The sequence below is a fragment of the Phyllostomus discolor genome, chromosome 3 (genome assembly GCF_004126475.2).
Source record: "Phyllostomus discolor isolate MPI-MPIP mPhyDis1 chromosome 3, mPhyDis1.pri.v3, whole genome shotgun sequence".
NCBI classification, from domain to species: Eukaryota; Metazoa; Chordata; class Mammalia; order Chiroptera; family Phyllostomidae; genus Phyllostomus; species Phyllostomus discolor.
Genome location: NC_040905.2, coordinates 49,267,438 through 49,289,615, shown reverse-complemented (window position 1 = coordinate 49,289,615; position 22,178 = coordinate 49,267,438). Strand labels below are relative to the sequence as shown.

Here is a 22,178-nt window from a genome sequence, read left to right as displayed (position 1 = left end):
AATTCAGAATATTTCTAAGTTTTTGTTTGTTTGTTTGTCAGGTGGGAGGCTTTCTTGCTATTTCATAAATGGATAGGAAGAGATAATTCTTAAGATGCAGCACTTCCTGCATCTCACATCTGTGCTCGGGCTCCATTTTAATGATATGGTCACATCTTTTCATCTTGGCTTCCCTCATACTCTCTCAAATGTTAATACAGAAACTCACTTCACTAATTTTTCAAATTATTTCTTTTGGTATGGGATGTAGGGGAAGTGTCCCCAAAACAAAGTGAGATGTGAGTGGTTTTATTTCTTAAAATAAGGTTGTAAAGATGATAGAAGTTCATTAAATTTTAATTTTTAGTTATGTTTTATATTTTAGTTTTTTAAAATCAACTTTGGTATACATTTGCACAGGTACATACACATATCAAAGGTGATATTATTTCATAATGCTTTTCCTTAAAAATTTATTACAAAAGTAGCTAACCATATTAACTTAGGAATCTCTTTTTTAAAAATGTATTTTATTGGTTATGCTATTACAGTTGTTCTAGTGTTTTCCCCTTTACCCTCCTGCACCCAGTACCCCATTTCCTCTAGCAGTAACCCCCTTAGTTCATGTCCCTTGGTCATGCATATGGGTTCTTTGGCTTTTCCATTTCCTATACTGTTCTTAACACCCCCCTGTCTATTTTGTACCTACCATTTATGCTTCTTAATCCCTGCACACTTTCTCCCATTCTCCCCCTTCCGCCTTCCAGCTGATAATCCTCCAAATGATCTCCATATCTATGATTCTGTTCCTGTTCTGGTTGTTTGCTTAGTTTGTTTTTTTAGACTCAGTTGTTCATAGTTATGAATTTGTTGCCATTTTAATGTTCATAATTTTGATCTTCTTTTTCTTAAATAAGTCTCTTTAGCATTTCATGTAGTAATGGCTTGGTGATGGTGATGTCTTTTAGCTTTACTTTGTCTGGGAAGCACTTTATCTGCCTTTCCATTCTAAATAATACCCTTGCTGGATAGAGTAATTTTGGTTGTAGGTCCTTGTTTTCAACACTTTGAATACTTCTTGCCAGTCACTTCTTGCCTGCAAAGTTTCTTTTGAGAAATCAGCTGACAGCCTTATATGAACTTCTTTGTAGGTAACTCTCTGCTTTTCTTTTGCTCCATTTAAGATTCTCTGTTAATGTTTAACCTTTGGCATTTTAATTATAATGTATCTTAGTCCTTTTGGGGTCCTTTTGGGGTCCAACTTATTTGGGACTGTTTGTGTTTCCTGGACTTGTATGTCTATTTCCTTCAGCAAATTAGGGAAGTTTTCTTTCATTAGTTTTTCAGATATGTTTTCAACTTCTTGCTCTTCCTCTTCTCCTTTTGGCATTCCTATGATTGGGAAGTTGGCACATTTGAAGATGTCCCAGAGGTTCCTAAGCCTATCTTCATTTTTTTTGAATTTTTGTTTCTTCTTTTTGTTCTAGTTAAATGTTTATCTCTTCCTTATATTCCAAATCATTGGTTTGAATCCCAACTTCCTTCCCTTCTCTGTTGGTTTCCTGTGAATTATTCTTTATTTTACTTAGTATAACCTTCATTTCTTCCTTTTTTTTCTCACCATACTCAAGGAGTTCTCTGAGCATTCTGACAATCAGTGTTTCGAACTCTGCCTCTGTGAGGTTTGCTATCTCCATTTTGCTTAGTTCTTTCTCTGGGGTTTTGTTCTGTTCTGTCATTTGGGACATATTTCTTTGTCTCCTCAATTTAGCAGGCTCCATGTGTTTGTTTCTGTGTGTTAGGTAGAGCTGCTTTGACTCCCTGCCTTAGTGGCATGATCTATTGTAGAAAAGTCATTTGTAAATTGTGTGGAGCAGAGCCTTGTTAACTACCAGGATATGGCAACCTGCTTCACCACTTTGTGGCTCTGTGTGGGGTGAGGGCATGGAGAAGGAACAAGGCCGCTGCCTGGCTTCTGGAGGTTTTCCCGGCACTTGCCCTGTGTGACTAGCACCCTCCCAGCTGTTGCCCTGGTGTTGAATCCCAGAGAGGGTGGGCCTGTGTACATTTTAAGTCTGCGAGGACACTTTAAGCAGAGTGTCCTGAAAATCCAGCAGTTTCTTTTACCACCCAACCCCCACTGGTTTTTATGGCCAGAAGTTGTGGGGATTATCCTCCTGATGCTAGAACACTGGGCTGTGTGGTCTGGCCTGGGGCTGAGATCTCTTGCTCCCAAGGTATCCCTCCCAGGTTTTATCTACCACACATGGGACCACTCCTTCTGCTGCCACTGCTGCTGCTTCTCCGCGCCGTACCATATGTCTGAGCCTCTCCACCTATCTCCATGTCTCTGCCCCTCCTACCTGTCTGGATGAATGCGGGTTCTCTAAATCCTTGGTCATCAGACTTTCATGCAGTTCATTTTTCTGACAATTCTGGGTGTTTGTTTTGAGGTCTAGTTCTAATTCTTTCTGTGTTTGGGCCAGGAGACAAAGCATGTTTACCTGTCCCTCCATCTTAACCAGAAGTCAGGAATCTCTAAAGAAAAATTATCCTTCTGCCCTGGCTGGTGTGACTCAGTGGATTGAGTACCGGCTCCCCTCTGTCTAAAAATAAATAAGATCTTTTTAAAAAAGAAGAAAATAGGAAAATTATCTTTCTTTTTCCAAAGTTTGTTATCTAATTAATACACCTCCAAGTTTTTTATTTTAATATTTGATTTAATAATATAAAATGTTGGTTTTATATAAGGTATGGGCTTTTTTTTAAGGAATAACAAAGTTGACATTGAAGAAATTATAAGTTAAATTATAAAGAACTAGATGTTTGGAATATGTTAAATGAAACAAGTTCAGCAATGCTATTTTTAGCATGGATAACAATTTCTGGATTGTTTTACCAGATACTTTTGGCTACCTGTGAGGTGGTTGGAGAACAAGAGCGTTTCACTTTTTTATGCCCTTATTTATGTACTTTTGAGACATTTTCTTGTTCTCATGAGCAAATATTAATTTTTTTAAAATATATTTTTAGAAGCCATGCTTTGACCTTTTCTTTTCCTTTTAATGATCTAAGATGATTCAATATGCCTTTTGTTAAATATAGTTAGTATTCAAGTTTTCTGGGAAAAAGCTGACTGTGCCGAGATACTGAAATTGTTGCAAACTCTATCCCTGTTTTCCTCTCTCCTTCCTTTCCCTCAGCTTGCCTCTGACAACAGTCTTTCCACTTCTGTGGTGTGCACATTTCTAGCCTCCTCAAAGCCATGCCTCAAAACCCTCCCACTTTTCCTCCTGAAGGTTGTAAGAGCCAGAAATCAAACTGCTGCTTCTCTTCCTGACCAGGGATTGAGCCGCAACTGCGGTGCTTTGGGATGACACTCGAACCAACTGAGCGACCTGGCCAGGGCTTTCTCCTTCTTTCTTAATCCTAATCTATTTGTGTTCCTCTCACTCTTACCGATCATTTCTCGAAAATATCTAAGTGAATCCTTAATTGCTAATGCTGCTAATGTCCTTTCAAGTTAACAAGGTAGTTCATTTATTATCATTTCCACTGATTCAGGTCTTGGCCAACATATTGCTTAGCTGACCTTGATTATTTTAGTTTGATTTTGCCTTTCTTAGAGGAGAAATAGTTTTGATTTATTGTTAAAGATGATAACATAGTTTCTTACTGGCTGCTTCAGCTTTTTCTGCTAATTGATATGGTCCAAAATTGACCTAGGAAGAGTCACTTTGGATACTGTTCTCATTATTCACTTAGTAGAATTTGACTTTGTTGTAAAACAACTTATGTTGTCACTTTATACCTACACTTTATCTGTGTATTGATGTGGAAACAGAGGATTTAGGAGAAAGATTTCATGAGTGACATTAAAGGTTGAAATAGAGGTTCCATTAATAATTGAAAAATAGGTAAGTGATAACATGGGATCAGAGTCATGTTTTGATCTTTGACAGCTTATATAATTTATAGCATCATGGTATTATTAGTTAAAATTATTCAAATGTGAAATAAAATGTATATAGCAGTATAAAATCAGAAACCCCACAAAGAAGGTCAGTCCCACCAGATTGATGTTTTCCATGTTTGTTCCCAGAACTTTTTCACGTGCAGTATTTTTTATGCAAGGTATATAAATTATCATAACCTAGGTATCTCCTTATATTCTCATATGTTTTTCTTCTAATTATAAGCATTTTCCTGTATTGTACATACTCTCCTTTTTTTTTTTTAATTTGAGGAAATCTTGTATTTTTCTAGGTTGGCAAATTGTGGCCATACCTAACCAGTTCCCTACTGAGATTTTCATTTTCTTACCTACCAGCAGCCTAATATTTCAAGTGTAAAGCTGGGCTGCCCAGAGATCACAAGGGGCCCACCACACTGCTCTTCAGTATCTGGTGCTAGGACCTCAGCTGGGTAACAAGTTTATCAAATAACCCCTCATTCCAATTTTTAATATCAAATTTGGATAATCCGATAATGGCAAATGCAGGAATAAGTGTCAGCTTGAGCTTGATTTTTAAATCCCATTATTTTCCAGAGGAATAAATCAGATTTACCTTGAAAACAAATCTTAATTAAAAGTAGAAATAAGGGGAAATTTTGTGACAGAATATAACTCCATTTTGAGTAGCAGGCAACAAAAGCTGAAATACACTAAAATCACTATGTATATGTTATAGAGATATTTCTGATTGCATTTCTAAATAATTCTAGGAATTGAAAAGTAGGGCAGATAAAAAAATTGAAACTTTTTGGAAGATTTCCCTCCCCCGCTTTCCTTCCTACCCTCCCAAATAAAATCACATCTTGCATTTTGTGCCATCTTCTTTTCTTCTCAAGTAATTTTTAAATATCTTTTATTCTAACCAACTAGTTGCTTATGTAAACCCAAAAGTGTTTCAGTTCTTTGAAACTACATTTCTAAATTGTGTTATGTTTCAGAGTTTGCTGTGCTTTAAAAATTATTTCTCCTTTAAATTTCATTTTTAAGTCATCGATTCTAATTTCATTTGAAATATGGTTCATAAGTAAGCATGTATCAGAGTTAGTTTTAACTTTAAGATAACCTTGTGTATTTTAATAAAGCATAACACTTTTCTATCCCCCTCCCCTTTGTTTTTAAGGAATCAGCGGGCGGGGATCTCCAGTCTCCTTTAACACCAGAAAGTATCAATGGGACAGACGACGAAAGAACACCTGATGTGACACAGAACTCAGAGTCAAGGGCTGAACCAACTCAGAATGCATTGCCATTTTCGCATAGGTACAAATTCAATTCAACCATCATGATTAAGTAAAATATGTAAATATGGAAAGTTATTTGGGCTTTGGATAAGTCTCGCAAAGTTAACAACCCTAAGTGAAAATTCTAGGTCAGACTTTTTAAACTGTTTTTGTTAACATCATTTAATAATTTATAGTTGCCTAGATGGGCTAGAACAAACATTTCTTTTATCTGTGTAGAAAAAGGGCTATTGAGCTAATCACAGTACAAATCATTTTATAGTGAAACATTATACCTGTTATTATAAATCTCTTCTTATTTTTTAATAACATTCACTGAAAAGCCCTCTTTGTTAACCTGGTTTCCAGTTTCCTGTATATTCTTGAGGGTTATAATTTTTTTTAAATAATTTCCTGCTCTGATAAGCTTTTCCATAGTCTTAGAGGTGATCCCACTGTATGCTTTCACAACAGGAAGCAAGTTATTGGGGTAACTTCTAGAATGAACATGTTAATGTTAATATCAGAATTATTTTTGTATACCAACTAACAGAAGATAAATCTCCACATACTAATGCATTTTAAGAGAATTTGATACTTTAAACAGATACAATTTATCCTTTAATTCTGTAGTTGTCGGACTTCCATTCAACTTGATTTCTGACAGTTCTGAGTGATGGTTGTTCTATAGTTTAGTTGTAATTTTGACGTGGTTGTGTGAGGAGGCCAGCTGTGTTTACCTATGCCACCATCTTGACCAGAAGTCTACAATTATTCCTAAATGTGTTCCAAAGCAGTTACATTAATTTTGGGCCATACTGTGATATTTTTAGGATGTAAGGAAGTCTATGAAACTACAGTGTTGTGAATGTAAGCAAATACATGTCAGTCATTGTCTTAAAGTTAATATTTATGCGTCTTTGGAAACTTTTGACTAGGTAGTATTTGTTGAAATTAAGAAAACAATTTTCAAAAAGAAACCATAAAAAAAAAAACCCCTGTCACTGCTATATGTAGACTGTTAACTAGCCCTTAAAAGGATTACTGGATTTCTCTTGTGTAATAATAATAATAAAAATCACAATAATTATTAAAAATTATTGTTATTCTGTTACAGTTGTCCAAATTTTACCCGCTTTGCCCTTCTCCGTCCAGCCCACCCCCTGCTCCCATAGTCAGTCCCCATGTTGTTGTTCATGTCCGTGGGTCACTCACACTTGTTCTTTGACTAGTTCCTTCCCCTTTTTTCCATCATTATCTCCACCCCCCTCTGATTGCTCTCAGTCTCTTCCATGTTTCCATTACTGTAATTCTATTTTGCTTATTAGTTTATTTTGTTCATTAGATTACTTTCAAAGGTGAGATCATACAATCTTTGTCTTTCACCACCTCACTTATTTCACTTAGCATAATACTCTCCAGTTCTATCCATGCTATTACAAAAGGTAGGAGTTCTTTCTTTCTACTGCATAGAATTCCATTGTGTAGATATACAATAGTTTTTTTTTTTATCCGTTCATCTATTAATGGGCACTTAGACTGTTTCCAAATCTTGGCTGTTGTAAATAGCTCTGCTGTGAACATGGGGGTGCATAAGTTCTTTTGAATTGATATTTGGGGAATTCTTCAGGTATAATCCCAGCAGTAGAATCACTGGGTCAAAAGGTAGTTCCTTTGTCCATTTTTTAAGGTAATTCCATACTGTTTTCCACCAGTCTGCATTCCCACCAACAGCGTATCAGGGTTCTTTTTTCTCCACATCCTCACCAGCACTTGTTGATGTATCGATGATAGCCATTGCGGTAGGTGTAAGGTGATATCCCATTGTGGTTTTAATTTGCATTTCTCTGATGGCTAGTGATGTTGAGCATTTTTTCATATGTCCATTGGCCATCAGTCTGTCCTCCTTGGAAAAATGTCTATTGAAATTCTTTGCCCATTTTTTAATTGGGTGGTTTGTCTTTCTGGTGTCAAGTCACATGAGTTCTTTATATATTTTGGAGATTAAACCCTTGACCGATGTATCATTGCCAAATATGTTCTCCCATACAGTGGGTTACCTTTTCATTTTGCTGATAGTTTCTTTAGCTGTGCAGAAACTTTTTTTAAAAGATTTTATTTATTTATTTTTAGAGAGGGAAGGGAGGGAGAAAGAGAGAGACAGAGAGAGAGAAACATCAATGTGCGGTTGCTGGGAGCCGTGGCCTGCAACCCAGGCATGTGCCCTGACTGGGAATTGAACCTGCTATGCTTTGGATCACAGCCCGCGCTCAATCCACTGAGCTATGCCAGCCAGGGCTGTGCAGAAACTTTTTAAACGTAATTTTCAAAAAGAAAAGAAAAAGGAAATTTTCCTTTGTTGTGCATATCTTTTTGGAGCCAATTTTTAAGTTTTGTTATAATTTTGTTAACCAATGTCATCCCAAGAAATTCAGTTAAAAGGACAAATAAATTTAGTTGTATAAATACAAGAATAAATGATAACTTAAAAAATCATTTCTTTAGCATATTCAGAAGAATTATGATGTGAGCCCCTCCAGACTCTTTTTCATGAGAAACTTAATTTTGATAGACTATGTTGACTCTTAGGGGCATAAGATTAAACATATTGGAGACTAATATCGAGGGACCTCATGGTCAGGCTCAGGAAGAAGAAATGAGTTGAGGTTTTCTGATGCAGACACTGGCCCGCAGTGTCCGCGTCATTATGGATGAAATGAGACATTCACACGGACTACCGAGTCCGATGGACGAAAAGAAACAGCATGGCTTTTCTCTCAAGGAGAGCAAAAGCCTTGGCCCTTGCCGTGACCTTTATTGGGTTTCTCAGCACATTACATGATGGTCCTCATTTACCATGCACAGGTTCGCTTTAGGTGGTTACCTTTTACAGAAGACAAAAGAGCCAATGCTGCTAATCACATCACAGAAGAGGATATTTGCAAATGAAAAGGCAAAAGTGGTTGAAACGGTTATACTCACCCCTGGAAGGTTTAGCATGGATTTTAGGAAGTTACTTTGCAGTAAATGTCCTCAATTCAGGGTGAGGGAGTTTTTTAGCAAGAACAAACTCAAAGTGGCCTAGGCACATTGCAGGCCTGATTCCCCACGGGAGGACCTATCTGTGGGTGTGGGTCCTGTGCATCTCTGAGTGGGAGCTGGGCCCACACCATGAAGAATGGTCTCCTACAGTTTTCTTTTGTTTTGTTTTAGGAATAAATAAGTAGAAGCTCTTTGATAGTAAGGCTATTCTAATTTATTTCTAAAAACAGTAATTTGCATAAACAGTACACATATCTTGGAATTATGGAGACCATGCTTTAACTATTGTAGTAGAAGCATATTCTCTTTTCTGTAGCTGTAACAATGAACACATGAACATTTTTAGTTCCTCTGATCTGAAGACTTTATGATTTGTAAAGCATACAGGTTTTTGAAATATTCAATTACAATTAAAAAGCAATGCAATTAATATGCAATTTTTAAACTATTTATGTTGAGGGAGGAAAATGTCCTTTCTAATAAATTATATTTAACATATCTATTTAATAAATAGACTTAACTACATTGAGTATAATTATAAACTTGATTTCTTTGGCTAACAGTTGAGTCATGTACATTGAATATGGTGGCATTTAGAAATAGAACTTTTGTATTTAACATTTGTAAATGCTATTTTAGGTTACTTCATGCACCAAAAGTTTTCTGAATGTTTCTTGTTTTGGTAATCCTTGGTATTTGGAGTTTCCAACTGGGCTTGGTCATCTGTTGATTTTCTCCATTCCTAGGAGTCTAGTAGGAGTTATTTACTTTGATTTGAAGATAGAGCTTCTTTGACTACTGGACTCTGTAGATTAGCCATGGAGGTATTTGAGTTCTGAAAATAAAACTTAACAGATCAATTTAAGCTTTTAATTATGTTAAAGGCATTACATAATCTTACAGTTTTCTTATTATTGTAAAAATATTTTAGCTGTAGGATTTTAGACTTACTCTCTGAGCTTGTATTGATTTCTGCTTGAGACAAAAGATGATGTATTTTATAGTTAATGTTAGAATCCCAAAATATCAGAGATGGTATTAGAAGAGACCTCAGAGATAGTATAATCTAGGATTTTCCAAACTGTGGTAATTTGAAATTAATTTAGATTATTTATGGAATTCTCAGTACAATAAAACCAAATAGGAAACTTCAAAGTAAAACTCACATTAAGAGTAGAAACTTTGTTTCAGTAATGTACATATTTATACGTGGGCTGGGTTAACTGTTCCTATCCCAGGAGACCTATGTGGAGATAAGATTACTGTTTTATGAATTAGAATGAATATTAAAATAACTTTTGTTAAATTTGAAACTCTCAAGTGTTTAAACTTGGTACACTATTCTTTTTGTGGTAAATGAAGACAATTAAAATCTGTTTTGAGGCATATTTAGACGGATTGTGTTTCTTCCTTAGTACATTAAAATTTTTTCTTTTATTTTTTCAATTACAGATGGCATTTAATATTATCTTAGTTTCAGGTGTACAGCATAGTGGTTAGACGTTTATATACCTTACAAAGTGGTCACCTGTCCGTTTAGCACCCACCTGACACCACGTGTAGTTGTTACAGTGTTATTGAATGTATTCTCTGTTTAGTGCTTATGTTAACGAAAAGAGTGAATAGCAAAAAAGACATTTTGCCAACATTTTTCTGTTTTGTTTGATACCATTTTACTGATACATAAGGAGCATAATTACTAAAATGTCTTTTTCTTGAAGGAAAGATATAGGGCACAGTGATTTAGTCAGTCAAGTTAACTAAGGGTTGATTGTAGTAATAGCTGCTTACCAATCCAATCTGTGCTGTTCTTAAAGATTCAGATTTGATGACTAAATCTACTGAATTCATTAGTTAACATATCAAAAGAAGACCCTGATTTTCACTTGGTCCTGAAAATTTTAGTAATGTGGTTATAGTTTGTTCTTTCCTATTAGCTTTGTGTATTTTTTAAAAAGTACTATTTAGCTTTAAAGAGAGAAACAAACATTTTTGTTATTCCTTAAACCTATACACATTTTCTAATTTATATGAGAGAGAATATACTATTTTGAACTATCATGAACATACATGTCACCCACCCTCAACAGTTATAAAAAAATGATCACTCTTGTTTCTTTTGATCCCTACTGACTCACCCACTTTTGGATTATTTTTAAGGCAAATCCTGGACATATAATTTCATCCACAAATACTTTTTTACAATTACTTTGAACTTTTAAAAACATATTTACAAAGCTAATACAACTTTTTATTTTCTGTGTAACTTGGTGGCAGTATAGGGTTACTTGAATAACTCTGTTCTTTGATTTTTTAAATGATGCTGCATAACTAAATTTTAAAATGAATTGGCTACTCAATATTCCTTATTAAAGTGCTATAGTACTGTTTTATGTCCTTGTCATAAACTATGCAAAAACATTCTCATTGAATAAATTTCAGTAAATTTCGTACTTTTTTAGTATATTTATATTTATTTAAATGCTTTTAAAGTTTAGGGATGTGAAAAAGAGGATGAAAATGTCTACTAATTTCTTTGGAGAAATTATATTAAATTTTATCTGAATTTATTTATTTATTATTATTTTTTAATGTAGACATTACTTTTTTTAAAGATTTTATTTATTTATTTTTAGAGAGGGAAGGGAGGGAGAAAGAGAGAGAGAGAGAAACATCAATGTGCGGTTGCTGGGGGTCATGGCCTGCAACCCAGGCATGTGCCCTGACTGGGAATCGAACCTTCAACACTTTGGTTCGCAGCCCACGCTCAATCCACTGAGCTACGCCAGCCAGGGCTGAATTTATTTTTAAACTAAATGATAATATCCTTTTGAGACTGAGCAGGTATACGCTCTGCCTCCCTGGAGTGTTCGGCACACCTTTGAGACAGTAGTCTTAGAGTAGCTGTGTGCTGAATGAAGTAGTGGTCTACTCACAGGCTGGCATATGTGTATGGGGGAAGGTTTCGTTCTTGCATTCCAGAGAGTAGTGTTGCTTCATAGCATCAGCTACATGGAATTGGGAAATTTACTTGTTATTTCTTAATAATTTTTTAAAGATTTTTTATTTTTAAGTTTTAAAGCTATCTAAAATTCTGTTGGAAATAATTAATTTTATATAGCCCAGTGCTGTTAGAATATAATACTGAAAACAAAAGCTATTAATTTTATTATACATTTATGAGCCCCAGATATACAGTAATATAGGTGCCTAATAAAAATAATAACTGCTATTGTATATTTGAGCATTCAGAATGGATATGAACTAAAATAGAAATAATTTTGGCAGTAAGTTTTGTTGGTATAAAACTTTGTATGTGTATAAAAAAACTTTGTATGTAAAGCTGGGACTTGGTTTCACAAGAAGCACTTTGTCATTAATGTAACTGCAGATGAAAAATACAAGTTGTAGGATTTCTCTTACTGTTGCAGTTCAGTTGACTTAAGCATATTTCAGCATTGAACCTCAAAAGTAGATTAGGTTTTTTTGTTGTTGTTGTTAATTCTAGAGAGAGGGGAAGGGAGGGAGACATGGAGAGAAATATTGATGCAAGAGACAAACATTGATTGGTTGCCTCTTCCACATGCCCCAACCAGGGATCATACCTGCAACCCAGGCATGTGCCCTGATCAGGAATCAAACTGGCATCAGTTTGCAAGGCGATGCCTAAACAACTGAGACACACTGGCCAGGGCAGATTAAGTTTTTAAAAATTAATTTGAAGGCCAAGACAGTTTGTGAACAATTGCAACACAATAATTTAGAGCTGTCAGAATTTCCTCTACCATAATTTTAAACAGCATTTCATATTAAGTGCTATAGTAATTTGGTAACATATATTCTTCTGCATTCTCTACGAAGTGAAAACTAATCTGTGCATTTTTAAACAAGATGCAATAAAAAATATACTTTAGTGACCAAGAGTGTTTATTAGCTTTCTAAATAATTATGAATTTTCTATCTTGAATTTTTAAAAAACCTTTATTGTTTCCTAATGTCTTAGAAAAATTTTTGAAGAAAGCAAAATTGGCTGAAGCTTTTTTCATATATTATAACTGAACATAGGTTATTTGCAAGATGAAAAAATACTAACCATTTGCTATAAAGACATTCCTAACCACCTCCAGTAGGGATTAGTCCTTTCCCCTTCCCCAGTCCTCCTCTCATGGTTGTCAGCTTCTGCTTTCAAGATGAACAGCTGGAGTTGGAGGTGTGGTTATTCACACTGACCCCAAAGTACTCATGACTCTGTAGAGGGCTTTTTAAAATTCCTTTTTTTCCCTTCCATTTTTGTCCTTGAAGATCATAGTGGGGATTCCAGTGGAAGGGAGGTTCGTGATATGGACAGTTTTGATCTACAACTGAGGGAAAATGTTCTTCCTTTGAATTTGGCTTTCCATCTCTCCTCTTACTAGAGTAGTAAGGCACAAGTAAGCATAGGCAGAGGGCAAGCAAGCCACTTATGTGTGTGAAATTTGTGGTGAATGTGACCTCAAGGAATGGTGGGGTCTGTGGTAAAGGGGAGTGGCCGAGGTCACCTGGTGACATTAAAGCTTTTTAAAGATACACACAGAAGGACTGGGACTAGATGACCATTCTGGCTTCCAGTTTAGACCTTCAGAATTTTTGAACTGTGAATCTTTGTGATTTATATATGGTTTAGCCCAGAGTAAAGATTCCCAGCTAATAATATCTGTTGTAATGCCCTTCTGAACTCCTGGTGTAGGTATTTGGGAAGAGGTGGTTTGCAGATTTGGAGTACTGGATATTTTCTCTTTGGTGACATATTACTCTGACAGATGTTAATTTTCTCAAACTTAAAAACCTGACCGTGTCGCTTTTCTCCTTAAAATATTTTGCTGGTGTGGTGTGTGTGGACCAATCTGTGGTCTTCGGGCGAGGCCTCCCCAGCCTCATCACCTCGTGCTTGTGTAGCAGCTGCTCCAAATTGCTTGTACTCCCCCACATGAAACAAAGCAGCCAAGCTGTTGCTTATCTGCAAGTCTTTTTGCTTCCTTGTTTTTGGAATGTTCTCCCTTCTCTTTGCAATGGTTGCATATGCACGTGACACACACACAATTGATCCTTCTTCCTACCTCATCTGTGCCTCTAACTTAGCTGTCAACTTTTCAACCCTACGCATACCCTGTGAGCTCCAGAGGTGCCTATATATCCTATAAGGATCACCTCTGGTAAGCTTTCTCTCATACCCTCAGACTGAATTATGTTTCCTCCTCTGTAAATCCCTTTGACCTTCAAAATGACATGTGGAGGTTAGCATTAACTTCTCACTCACTTTTGGGGCAAGGATTATGTTTCACTCATTTGTATCCCCGGTGACCCCTGGCGGACTTCAATAAACATGAATAAAACAGTTACTTCACAGAAATGGAGAACATGCTCTGACTGTCTTTGATTTTGCCAACTAAAGTTACACCTGCGGGTTTGCAAGACCTCGAAGCGAAGACATAAAACTAGTTATAGTCTTTGAAAGTCAGTCACTGTTATCAAACTTAAGTTTAACTGACTTAATCTAATTTTCTTCAAAATTTTCTAGTTTGTATAAAGAAATTTTAAAGATCATGTTTTAATAAACAATGTTGTTAACTACCTAAATAATATGAAAGATGATAAAATGTGCATTTTTCTTAATAGAATAATTTTTATTCTTTTCTTGAGAATAATTAATTCTCCTTATTTAAAAAGCAGTGCAGAGTGATTCAATGGTATATTTTCTAAGAAAATGGACAGTATTTGTATTCTGTGTTTTTAAACCAATTATTGCTAAAATGTGTTTTTAAAAATTTAATCTTTATAAAAGTCTACACAAGTATTATTTAACTCAAGTGAATTTAAGGACAATAGAGTCTTTTTTATCTGGGAACTGTATTATGTACATTTGGCAGAATGTACACAAGGCCAACTCTTGCTTTGTGGGATAACACGTTAGCGTCACACTTCACATGAAAATAAGCGACGGCTAATCACTGAAATGTACTGAAGCTGTCATGTCTGAGGGCCGCCTTCTTGGTAGGAGGTAGGAAATGTAGATATGACTAAATAGTTGAAGTAAATGTACATTTTATTTCTGTTATCTATCAGTTTGCCATTTTCCATTGACAGTTTAGCTTGGCCATATATCCAATGTAGACAAAATAGTCCATTTTTTTTTACTTTGGCCTAAATGGAAGTCTGAATGTTGATATTACAACTTTGAGGACAGAAGGAACTTTTGCTATTACATAGTCCAGCCACTTCATTTTACGGAAGTGGAAGCACATCCACGGAAGGGATATTTAGCATCACTGTTTGCTAATGGCTAGATGAGACCAGAGGTGTGGGTCTGCAGAGTGCTCGATGACTAGGGTCCATTCTGATTGAGGCAGCACTCCTACTAAACTCCAGGAGGGTTTGTTTTCTGTATCACATTTCAGACACTTACCCTCTTGCTTTTTATCACTGTTCTACACACATGTGTCATTACTTGCTAAATTCCTCTTCTGGATTCTTAGCTTCTGGACTAAGCCTGGTTGACTTACATTTCTTGGCATCCCTTATAGTTTCTAGCGATTTAAGTATGTAGGATATAATTAATAAGTTTGTTGAGTGAATAAATATATGTGCTTTTACTGTAACTGAGATGACAGAAAGGGTTAAATAAGTTAGTTCAACTTGATCATTAGCATCAAAAAGACATCACACACCAGGCAGGGCTAACAAAGACACTGATATGAAGAGTAGCCAGGTCACCTTTTTAGTTCTCACAGGAACAACTTAGCTATCAATAGTCCCATTTAATATTTTTAATAACAGTTTTATTGAGATGTAATTCACATACTGAGCAGTTCACCCATTTAAAATATAAGTCAGTGGTTTTTAGTACTTTCATAGAGTTTTGCAACCATCCCCACCATCAACTTGAAAGCATTTTGTAACCTCCCCTCAAACACTGCGCCCACTAGCAGTCACTCCCTCATACACTCCAGGGATCTACTCTCTGTCTCTGTGGAAATGGAAGCATACAATAGGTGAATCTTTATGACTGGGTTCTTTTACTTAGTGTGTTTTCAAGGTTCATCTGTGTTGTAGACTGTATAAATACTTCATTTCCTTTTATTGTCAAATAGTAGTCCATTGTATGGTCCACTTATTGAAAGTTCACCATTGTTATGAATAATGCTGCTATGAACATGTGTGTACAAGTTTTTCTGTGGACATATGTGTTTCATTCTCTGCATATATACCTAGAAGTGGAATTGCTGGCTCATGTGGTAATTCTACTTTGAACTTTTGGGAGAAATTGCTAGGTTGTCTTGCTGCTTTGCATTTTATATCCCCACCAGCAGTATATAAGGCCTCCAGTTTCCCTACAACACTTACTATCTGTCTTTTTGACATTCTCAGATGTGAGAAAGTATCTCATTGTAGCTTTGATGTGGCTAATGTTGTTGAGCATTTTTTCATGTGCTTATTGGCATTATATAGAAATGTTAGCTGGTGATTATTTTAATCACATCAATTATGTGATCAGTACTTATTTTATGTCGTGTGCTATCTAGTTTATCATAGAGGGGTTGTGTTTCTGGATGCATGCAGTCTAAAACAGAGTTCAGCATACTTGTGCATTAACCTTTAAACAGCATAAGGATTTAATCATGTTGTGGGACATTGTAATTGCTGCCTATGTACACAATGTAGTATATTAGGTCACTAGCTAAGTTAAGCCAACTTTTTAGTTTCATTTACATGGGGCACCAAAGGTTTTTTTAATTTTTAATTTATAACTTTAAATTTCCCATGATACTTAATATGAAACCTTACACATAGATATGTAAAGAGATTACCTTCATAGCTACTTTGGAGTCTATAATATGAGGTTTCTAGGAAAGCATGTTAGCAAAAGTGTCTTTAGAAAGGACACTCGGTCCTTTGACTTAATATTTTTTATGTAATTGGATCATTCTAGGGTATGTTTTACTCACAAGCTAAGTTACTGTTAAAGAAAAGACCCAAGGCCTGTCTGGCTCTACAAAATAATAGATCGTTTTTCTCTAGAGCTATAGCGAATGGTTATTAGCAATTTGTTACATGAAATGAAGAAGTATGTCATCGGGTGTTACCTTGTTGTGGAGTAGGCATACCTTTTCAGCTTCTTTTAAAAAGTGTAGCTCAGCGATTCTGTCGTTATTACATGTGATTAGAAAGTCTTAGTTTCCATAGTAAAGGAGGGAGATGAACTTTTCCTTAGAGGTCTGGCAACCCACAGGATCCTTCTGGGTGTCAAGCCCTGAACTAGTACTGGGCATACTATCACTGTTTTTTGAGAGAGAGAGAAAGGTATCTTCATCAGAAATAATGAAATAATAAAGAGAAATCACATACCTAAATAGACTCCCTTCCCTTACCCCAACTTTCCACTTCAAAACAGTGTCTGTTTGAACTTTTTTTTAATGGAAAAGCTGGATTCCTTACTTCTTACATCCTGATACCTACTGGATAGTTTGTTTTTGTTTTTGTTTTTTTAAGTCAGAAAAGATCAGTTTTCCAAGTTGGATTTTTTTCCTACTGTGGAGACAACCAGTTTTCCCTGGTAGATGACTTTTGCAACCACGTTTAGTTCTGGAACTTAATGGCGTCACCATTTCCCATGGAAGAAGAGGACCTACAGTTTATCCTAATTGAACAGATTCGAGTAGTTCCTGACCGAGAGAGAAGAACTAGCGTGGAAGAAACATGACAGTTTAGAAAGACCCCGTCATCACCGTTTTAACTTGGAAGAGTCAAAAGAAGTAATCCCTGTAAAGAAGATACTTAACTGTGTGAGTGCCTGTGTCTGCCTATGTGGTATTCACGGTATCGCAGAAGAAGAAGGTGTTCTGGCGTCTCGTCCTTTGTTACCTTGGCAAGTACCATTATTATAGTGTTCCACCTAATTTCCAGAAGACTTTAAAGCCCTTGATGAAGAAAACTTTCTGTTTCTTGAAAATCAAAATAGCTATTGTTCCTGATAAAGATAGTGAAAAAGTAAGCAACCTAAGTTTCCTGGACTTCAAGGTAGAGCTGGTTCATAGATGCCATTTCTTTTAAAACTTACTGTGGCCATTCTCCTACATGCAATCTCATCCTCATGTCTCGGCCGTGAGAACACCCACTCCCCGCCTCACAGGTTGTTGTGAGGCGCATTTTACATGTTTCTAAGAAAAGCGTAGCGTTAGTAACTCATGCCTGTCTCTGTGCTGATAGTTTATATAATCATAAGATTCTGTTTATTTTGATATTTGCAAGTGCTTTCCTACAGCTATGAATGGATTTTAGGTGTGTTAAAATGGAAGTAAGATAATGAAGTTATATTTGATTTATTAATGAGCATCCTTGTAAATAATTTAATTGTATGAAATGTTGCATTGATCTTTTTCCAACTAAGCTTTTATACAATTATAATTAAAGAAAAGCTAAAGTAAAAGTGTCTGGTTTCCCCTTTCATTTAGTTGAGATTTAATTATTCGTTTTTCTTAGATTAAAGGTAACTCAACTCATCAAATGCTAATGAATAAAAAATGAAAATATCCAAAAATTAAAAATACAATGAAATAGATATAATTTAAAGAAAAAATGAAAATCTTGAAATGAGGTTCAAGCATGTAGACATGCCCAGAATTCAGACTTTGATAAAAACTGAGTAAAACTCAGTTATTAGGTAGAAGTGAAATCTTAGTAATATTCTCATTAAAAATAGGGTTGCTATAGACATAGAGATTTGATAAGCATCAGAAAGAAAATCTGCTTATGCTAAATAAAGGAAAAATGTTTTAAGTATAAGTTAAAATTTGTGGATGGAAAATTATTGATAGACTGCAGAATTTTGTTTCCTTTGTATAATTTCATTTTTATAACCCATTATGGGAAGTAATTATATAACATTTTCTGTTCCACATAAATCAACCAACTTGATTTTTGCACATCAGAGTTTACATATAGTATATAGATTACCAGATAATGGCTCCCATAGTGAGACTTTAAAATTGTTGTCAGATGTCTGTTTTCGACTGCTTTGTTCTCACTGTGTAACAGTATCAAAAGACAAGTCAGTTCAAAGTGAATTTAGGGATGCAAGTTTATAATCTGGTATTTGTAAACAAATAATTTAGAAAATATTTTTTAACTTACCATATTTACATGTTTTGTTTCATAACTCCTTCTGTACACTATAAAAATGAGAATGGACATAGTCTTAGGTTAAATATGTTGGGATCAAGAAATTATTTGAAATGAGAATTTTTAATATGACTCGCTTAAAAAAAAGACACAAAACTTTAGATGACCCTTGCACCCTTCACATCACCAGAGCGTATACTGCTCCCTACCATCATTCACAAGATGCACTCACTTAGGTTTTTTGATTTGCTTATTTCGTGTGTGTAGAGGTAGGAACTACAGAAGGGGCCGTTCTTTGGCTAACTCAGTTTGTCCTTGTAATTACTCCACTTCGAATACTTTCACAATTTGGCCTCATTTCATTATTTTATGCATGCTTTCAGATCTAATACTGCTGATATGAATGATGTAAATTGGTCCATGTTATATTATTCTTTATCCAGTTTAATGCTCATATATTTAAATACACAGCGAGAATAATATTTTAGAAAATCTAACCTCATAATAATGAGAAAAACACTATATAAACATTGAAGTAATTTGAGGATAGTTATGAAATTATTGATAAATTTTATGTATAACCATTAATAAAAGTGAAGCTCCTTTGAAAATTAATTCTGAACATGGTTTCTGTTGCCCCTACTAATTTTTTACACAAAATGGAATGTAATAGCAGGAAGTCAGTTTTTGATTTAAAAAAAGAACTAGAGTAACAGTGCTTTCTCTTTCCCCAAATATGACTACATCTAATTTAATATGTGTGTTCTTCTAACCAATCTGTCATAGAAAGCAAATGTTCAAGTTGGTGAACATATGCTTCAGAAACACTGAAGAAATCTAGCAGTATTAGTCATTAGCTTACCAGCTGCACTTTTCTGTTCTTTAAAACTCAGAAGGGCTGTCTTGTGTAAGTGCCCATTTTATTATGGGGACAGTTCATAGACTGCATCCTGAGCCTGATTCCATTCTAGAGAGGATAGTTTCCTGGGAGGGAATGTGTATAATATAATGATTTTGTGAGTGTTTTGTTGGTCTCTAAGAATAATGCACAGTCTTACCATCATATTCCTCTCAAAAATAAAGGAGGTGAACTTGGGTTCTTTCGGCTGCACCACAAGTAGTGTCTGCCTTAAGCAAATCACTTCATCTCTCTGACCTGGTTTCCTTATCTATTGAGTAAAATAGGGGAGTGAGTAATGATCTAAGGCTCTTTCTCTTGGTTATCCTAATGTGGTCTTGCCTTCAGTCCAGGAAATGAATGAGATGTCTTCTTGTGGCCTTCTATGGCTGGGCATGAGAGTTAGTGCTGAGTTTATAACAGTTAAAAACATTGATATGTGACTGTGCTGCATAAAGGGACCTATTACCTAAGTCAAATTAGTCATCTCTTTAAATAGAACATTTGGGAAAAGAAATGTTATGTCCTGTGCTTTGTATTATGTGCACACATAATTCAAATTGTTTAAATTCCTTCCAGATGACACTCTGGATTCAAAATATGGGATCCATCAGTTATTAATTTTCAACAATAGATTCAGTTGAAATGAGAGCAATAACATAGGAGATAACATCACGTCGTAATGTCCTTGAATGGATTATTATAATGGGAACAATTCTGGACTGTACTGCTGTCTAATAAGTAGACTTTCGGATTGCAACCCATAATGATATTAAATCTTCTATACTTGCGAAATCTTATATACTTGCAAATGGACTTTAGCAGTATAAAATAACAGCAAACTGAAAGAAATTTGCTCTCTGTAGTGGCTATCTTTGAAACATGTTATCAACCAATAAAAAATGAAAAAGTCCGACATGCTGGTTTGAGGGAAAGTAAGATGTAAGAACTTAAGTAATATATTGCTATATCTGGAAATAATAGTGTAGGCATTTAGCACTTCAAATGTTGTTGATGTCTCACCTGAGAGTGACACCTCACAGTCTAATGCAAATTCTAGACTAATTGTAAAAAGAAAGAATTATACTCAGAAAGGCTAGGGAATGAAACTCCTTGCTTTGAAATTCACTAAACTTCAGTGATACTGATTGAAAGATCATTTTTGCCCACTTCTTCATCTTTCTTCCTTAAGAGATTATTTTATAACTGTCAATTTATTTCAGTTTAGAACTCTGCATGCTGGGCTCTGTGTACTTTCTTTACTTCTTGTAAAGATTAGGTGGTATGGTGTAGCTGGAAGTCTACCCAGTAAAGGTTAGGCCTAGATGAGTGTATATTTACACTTATGTTTTTATAATTTTTATTTTTATAGTTTTATCTGTAAAGTTTTATAGTAACAAATCTATAGATTTTGTTTTGTAATTGTCTCATGAGAAGTAGAACAGATACAATTTCCCGAGTTTTCAGGGAAAGAAAAACTGACATGTAAGGAGGTTAGGGAATCTTTCCAAAATCTGTAGATAACAGAATTAGAATTTCACTCTAACCCTTTGATTCTCTGCCCCATTCTTTCCCTAATTTATCTTAAATAAATCTTAAGTCTCCATTTGGAGACCAAACTTAAAAAAATGTTATGACTCTTTAAATGTGCAGTTGAAATTCACAAATAAGTATTGGGTATATAGGCATTTAATTCATTTGGGTACCTATTACATATTTAGGTTAAGTCAACATGGTGATGTTGATTTTAGAATCAACAGAATTGGCAAATAACAGAACTTAGTGTGTACAAGTGTGTGTGCTGTGTAGTCATAGTATTTCTGATTATATAGCTGCAAACAAAAGAATATTATTAGGGGATCTTATATTTAGATAATTCGTATGAGGATAGCACAGCAAACTTAGACATTATATGCTTTCTTTGCTCTTCAGTCTGTTGATCTAGTGATACAGTCAAGACTACAACCTGGGTGTTTACTAAGTGGCTAGCTAATGGTTTTCTTTTTGCTTAGAGCTGACTTTCATGTTGCCGAAACTGCCATGGCATGAGCAAGCACTTAGAACACTTGTCCCAAGAGTTCTCAGATTTGCGTGTAAGGGTACAGCAACTCAACCACATCTAGAGGGGGGCCTGGTAACAAGTCATTTCTTGGGATGAGCAAGCTGATGCTTGCAAATAGCTTCAGAAGGACTTTGCAAAGACGGTAATAGGCCCTGAATATTTCAAAAAGTAAATTCAGAGTTTTATTTGGAGATAAGAAAGTTAAACCTATAAACCAATGATTCTTAAAACCATGTTCAGAGGCTGGGAGGCACAGTTTCCTTATGGAGTGGTTTTATATGCATGAATATGTGCATGTATAATCACATGGCTTAGAAATTATTTATCAAGTTATATATGTAAAATCTCTATGAGCCACACACAAAAGCAATCAGTGGTCTAACTAAGTATGACCAGCTGTTCCTGGCAGTTATCCATGTGCTAGGCCCTTTTTAATACTCACTTATTGAGACTCATTTATCTTGCTTGTCTGTGTGCCACAGTAAAGTGTGATTGCCCTCGGGAGCTTTGTGAGGCAGTAGACTGCATAAGCAGAATGGCAGTGATCCATGATGATGGAGGCAGTGATTCGTGGGTGCTCTGGAAGCCCCAGAGAGCCCCAGCTTTCTCCCTGGCTACTTTACCACTCTCTGATCTCGTACTTGCCTTTACACTCTTTGACACATCCAAGTGCCAGGCATTGTGGACATATCAGCGAACAAGAAAAACATCTCTGTTCTCATGGTGTTTAAACTTAAGTGGGGGAGCAAGAAAAATAATTAAATGCCTGCACAATTACTGTCATGGAAAGTATGAAAGAGGAGATCA

At 35.4% G+C, this 22,178-nt stretch overlaps 1 protein-coding gene across 2 annotated transcripts in view; it reads left to right on the top strand.

Moving 5' to 3' along the window:
- HOMER1 (homer scaffold protein 1) overlaps nt 1-22,178 on the top strand; it is a 114,539-nt gene that overhangs the window by 60,442 nt on the left and 31,919 nt on the right. For both annotated transcript variants that reach the window (XM_036020458.1, XM_028509948.1), the window contains exon 5: nt 5,115-5,254. In XM_036020458.1, the coding sequence (XP_035876351.1) occupies nt 5,115-5,254 (140 nt within the window). The remainder of the gene's footprint in view (nt 1-5,114; nt 5,255-22,178) is intronic.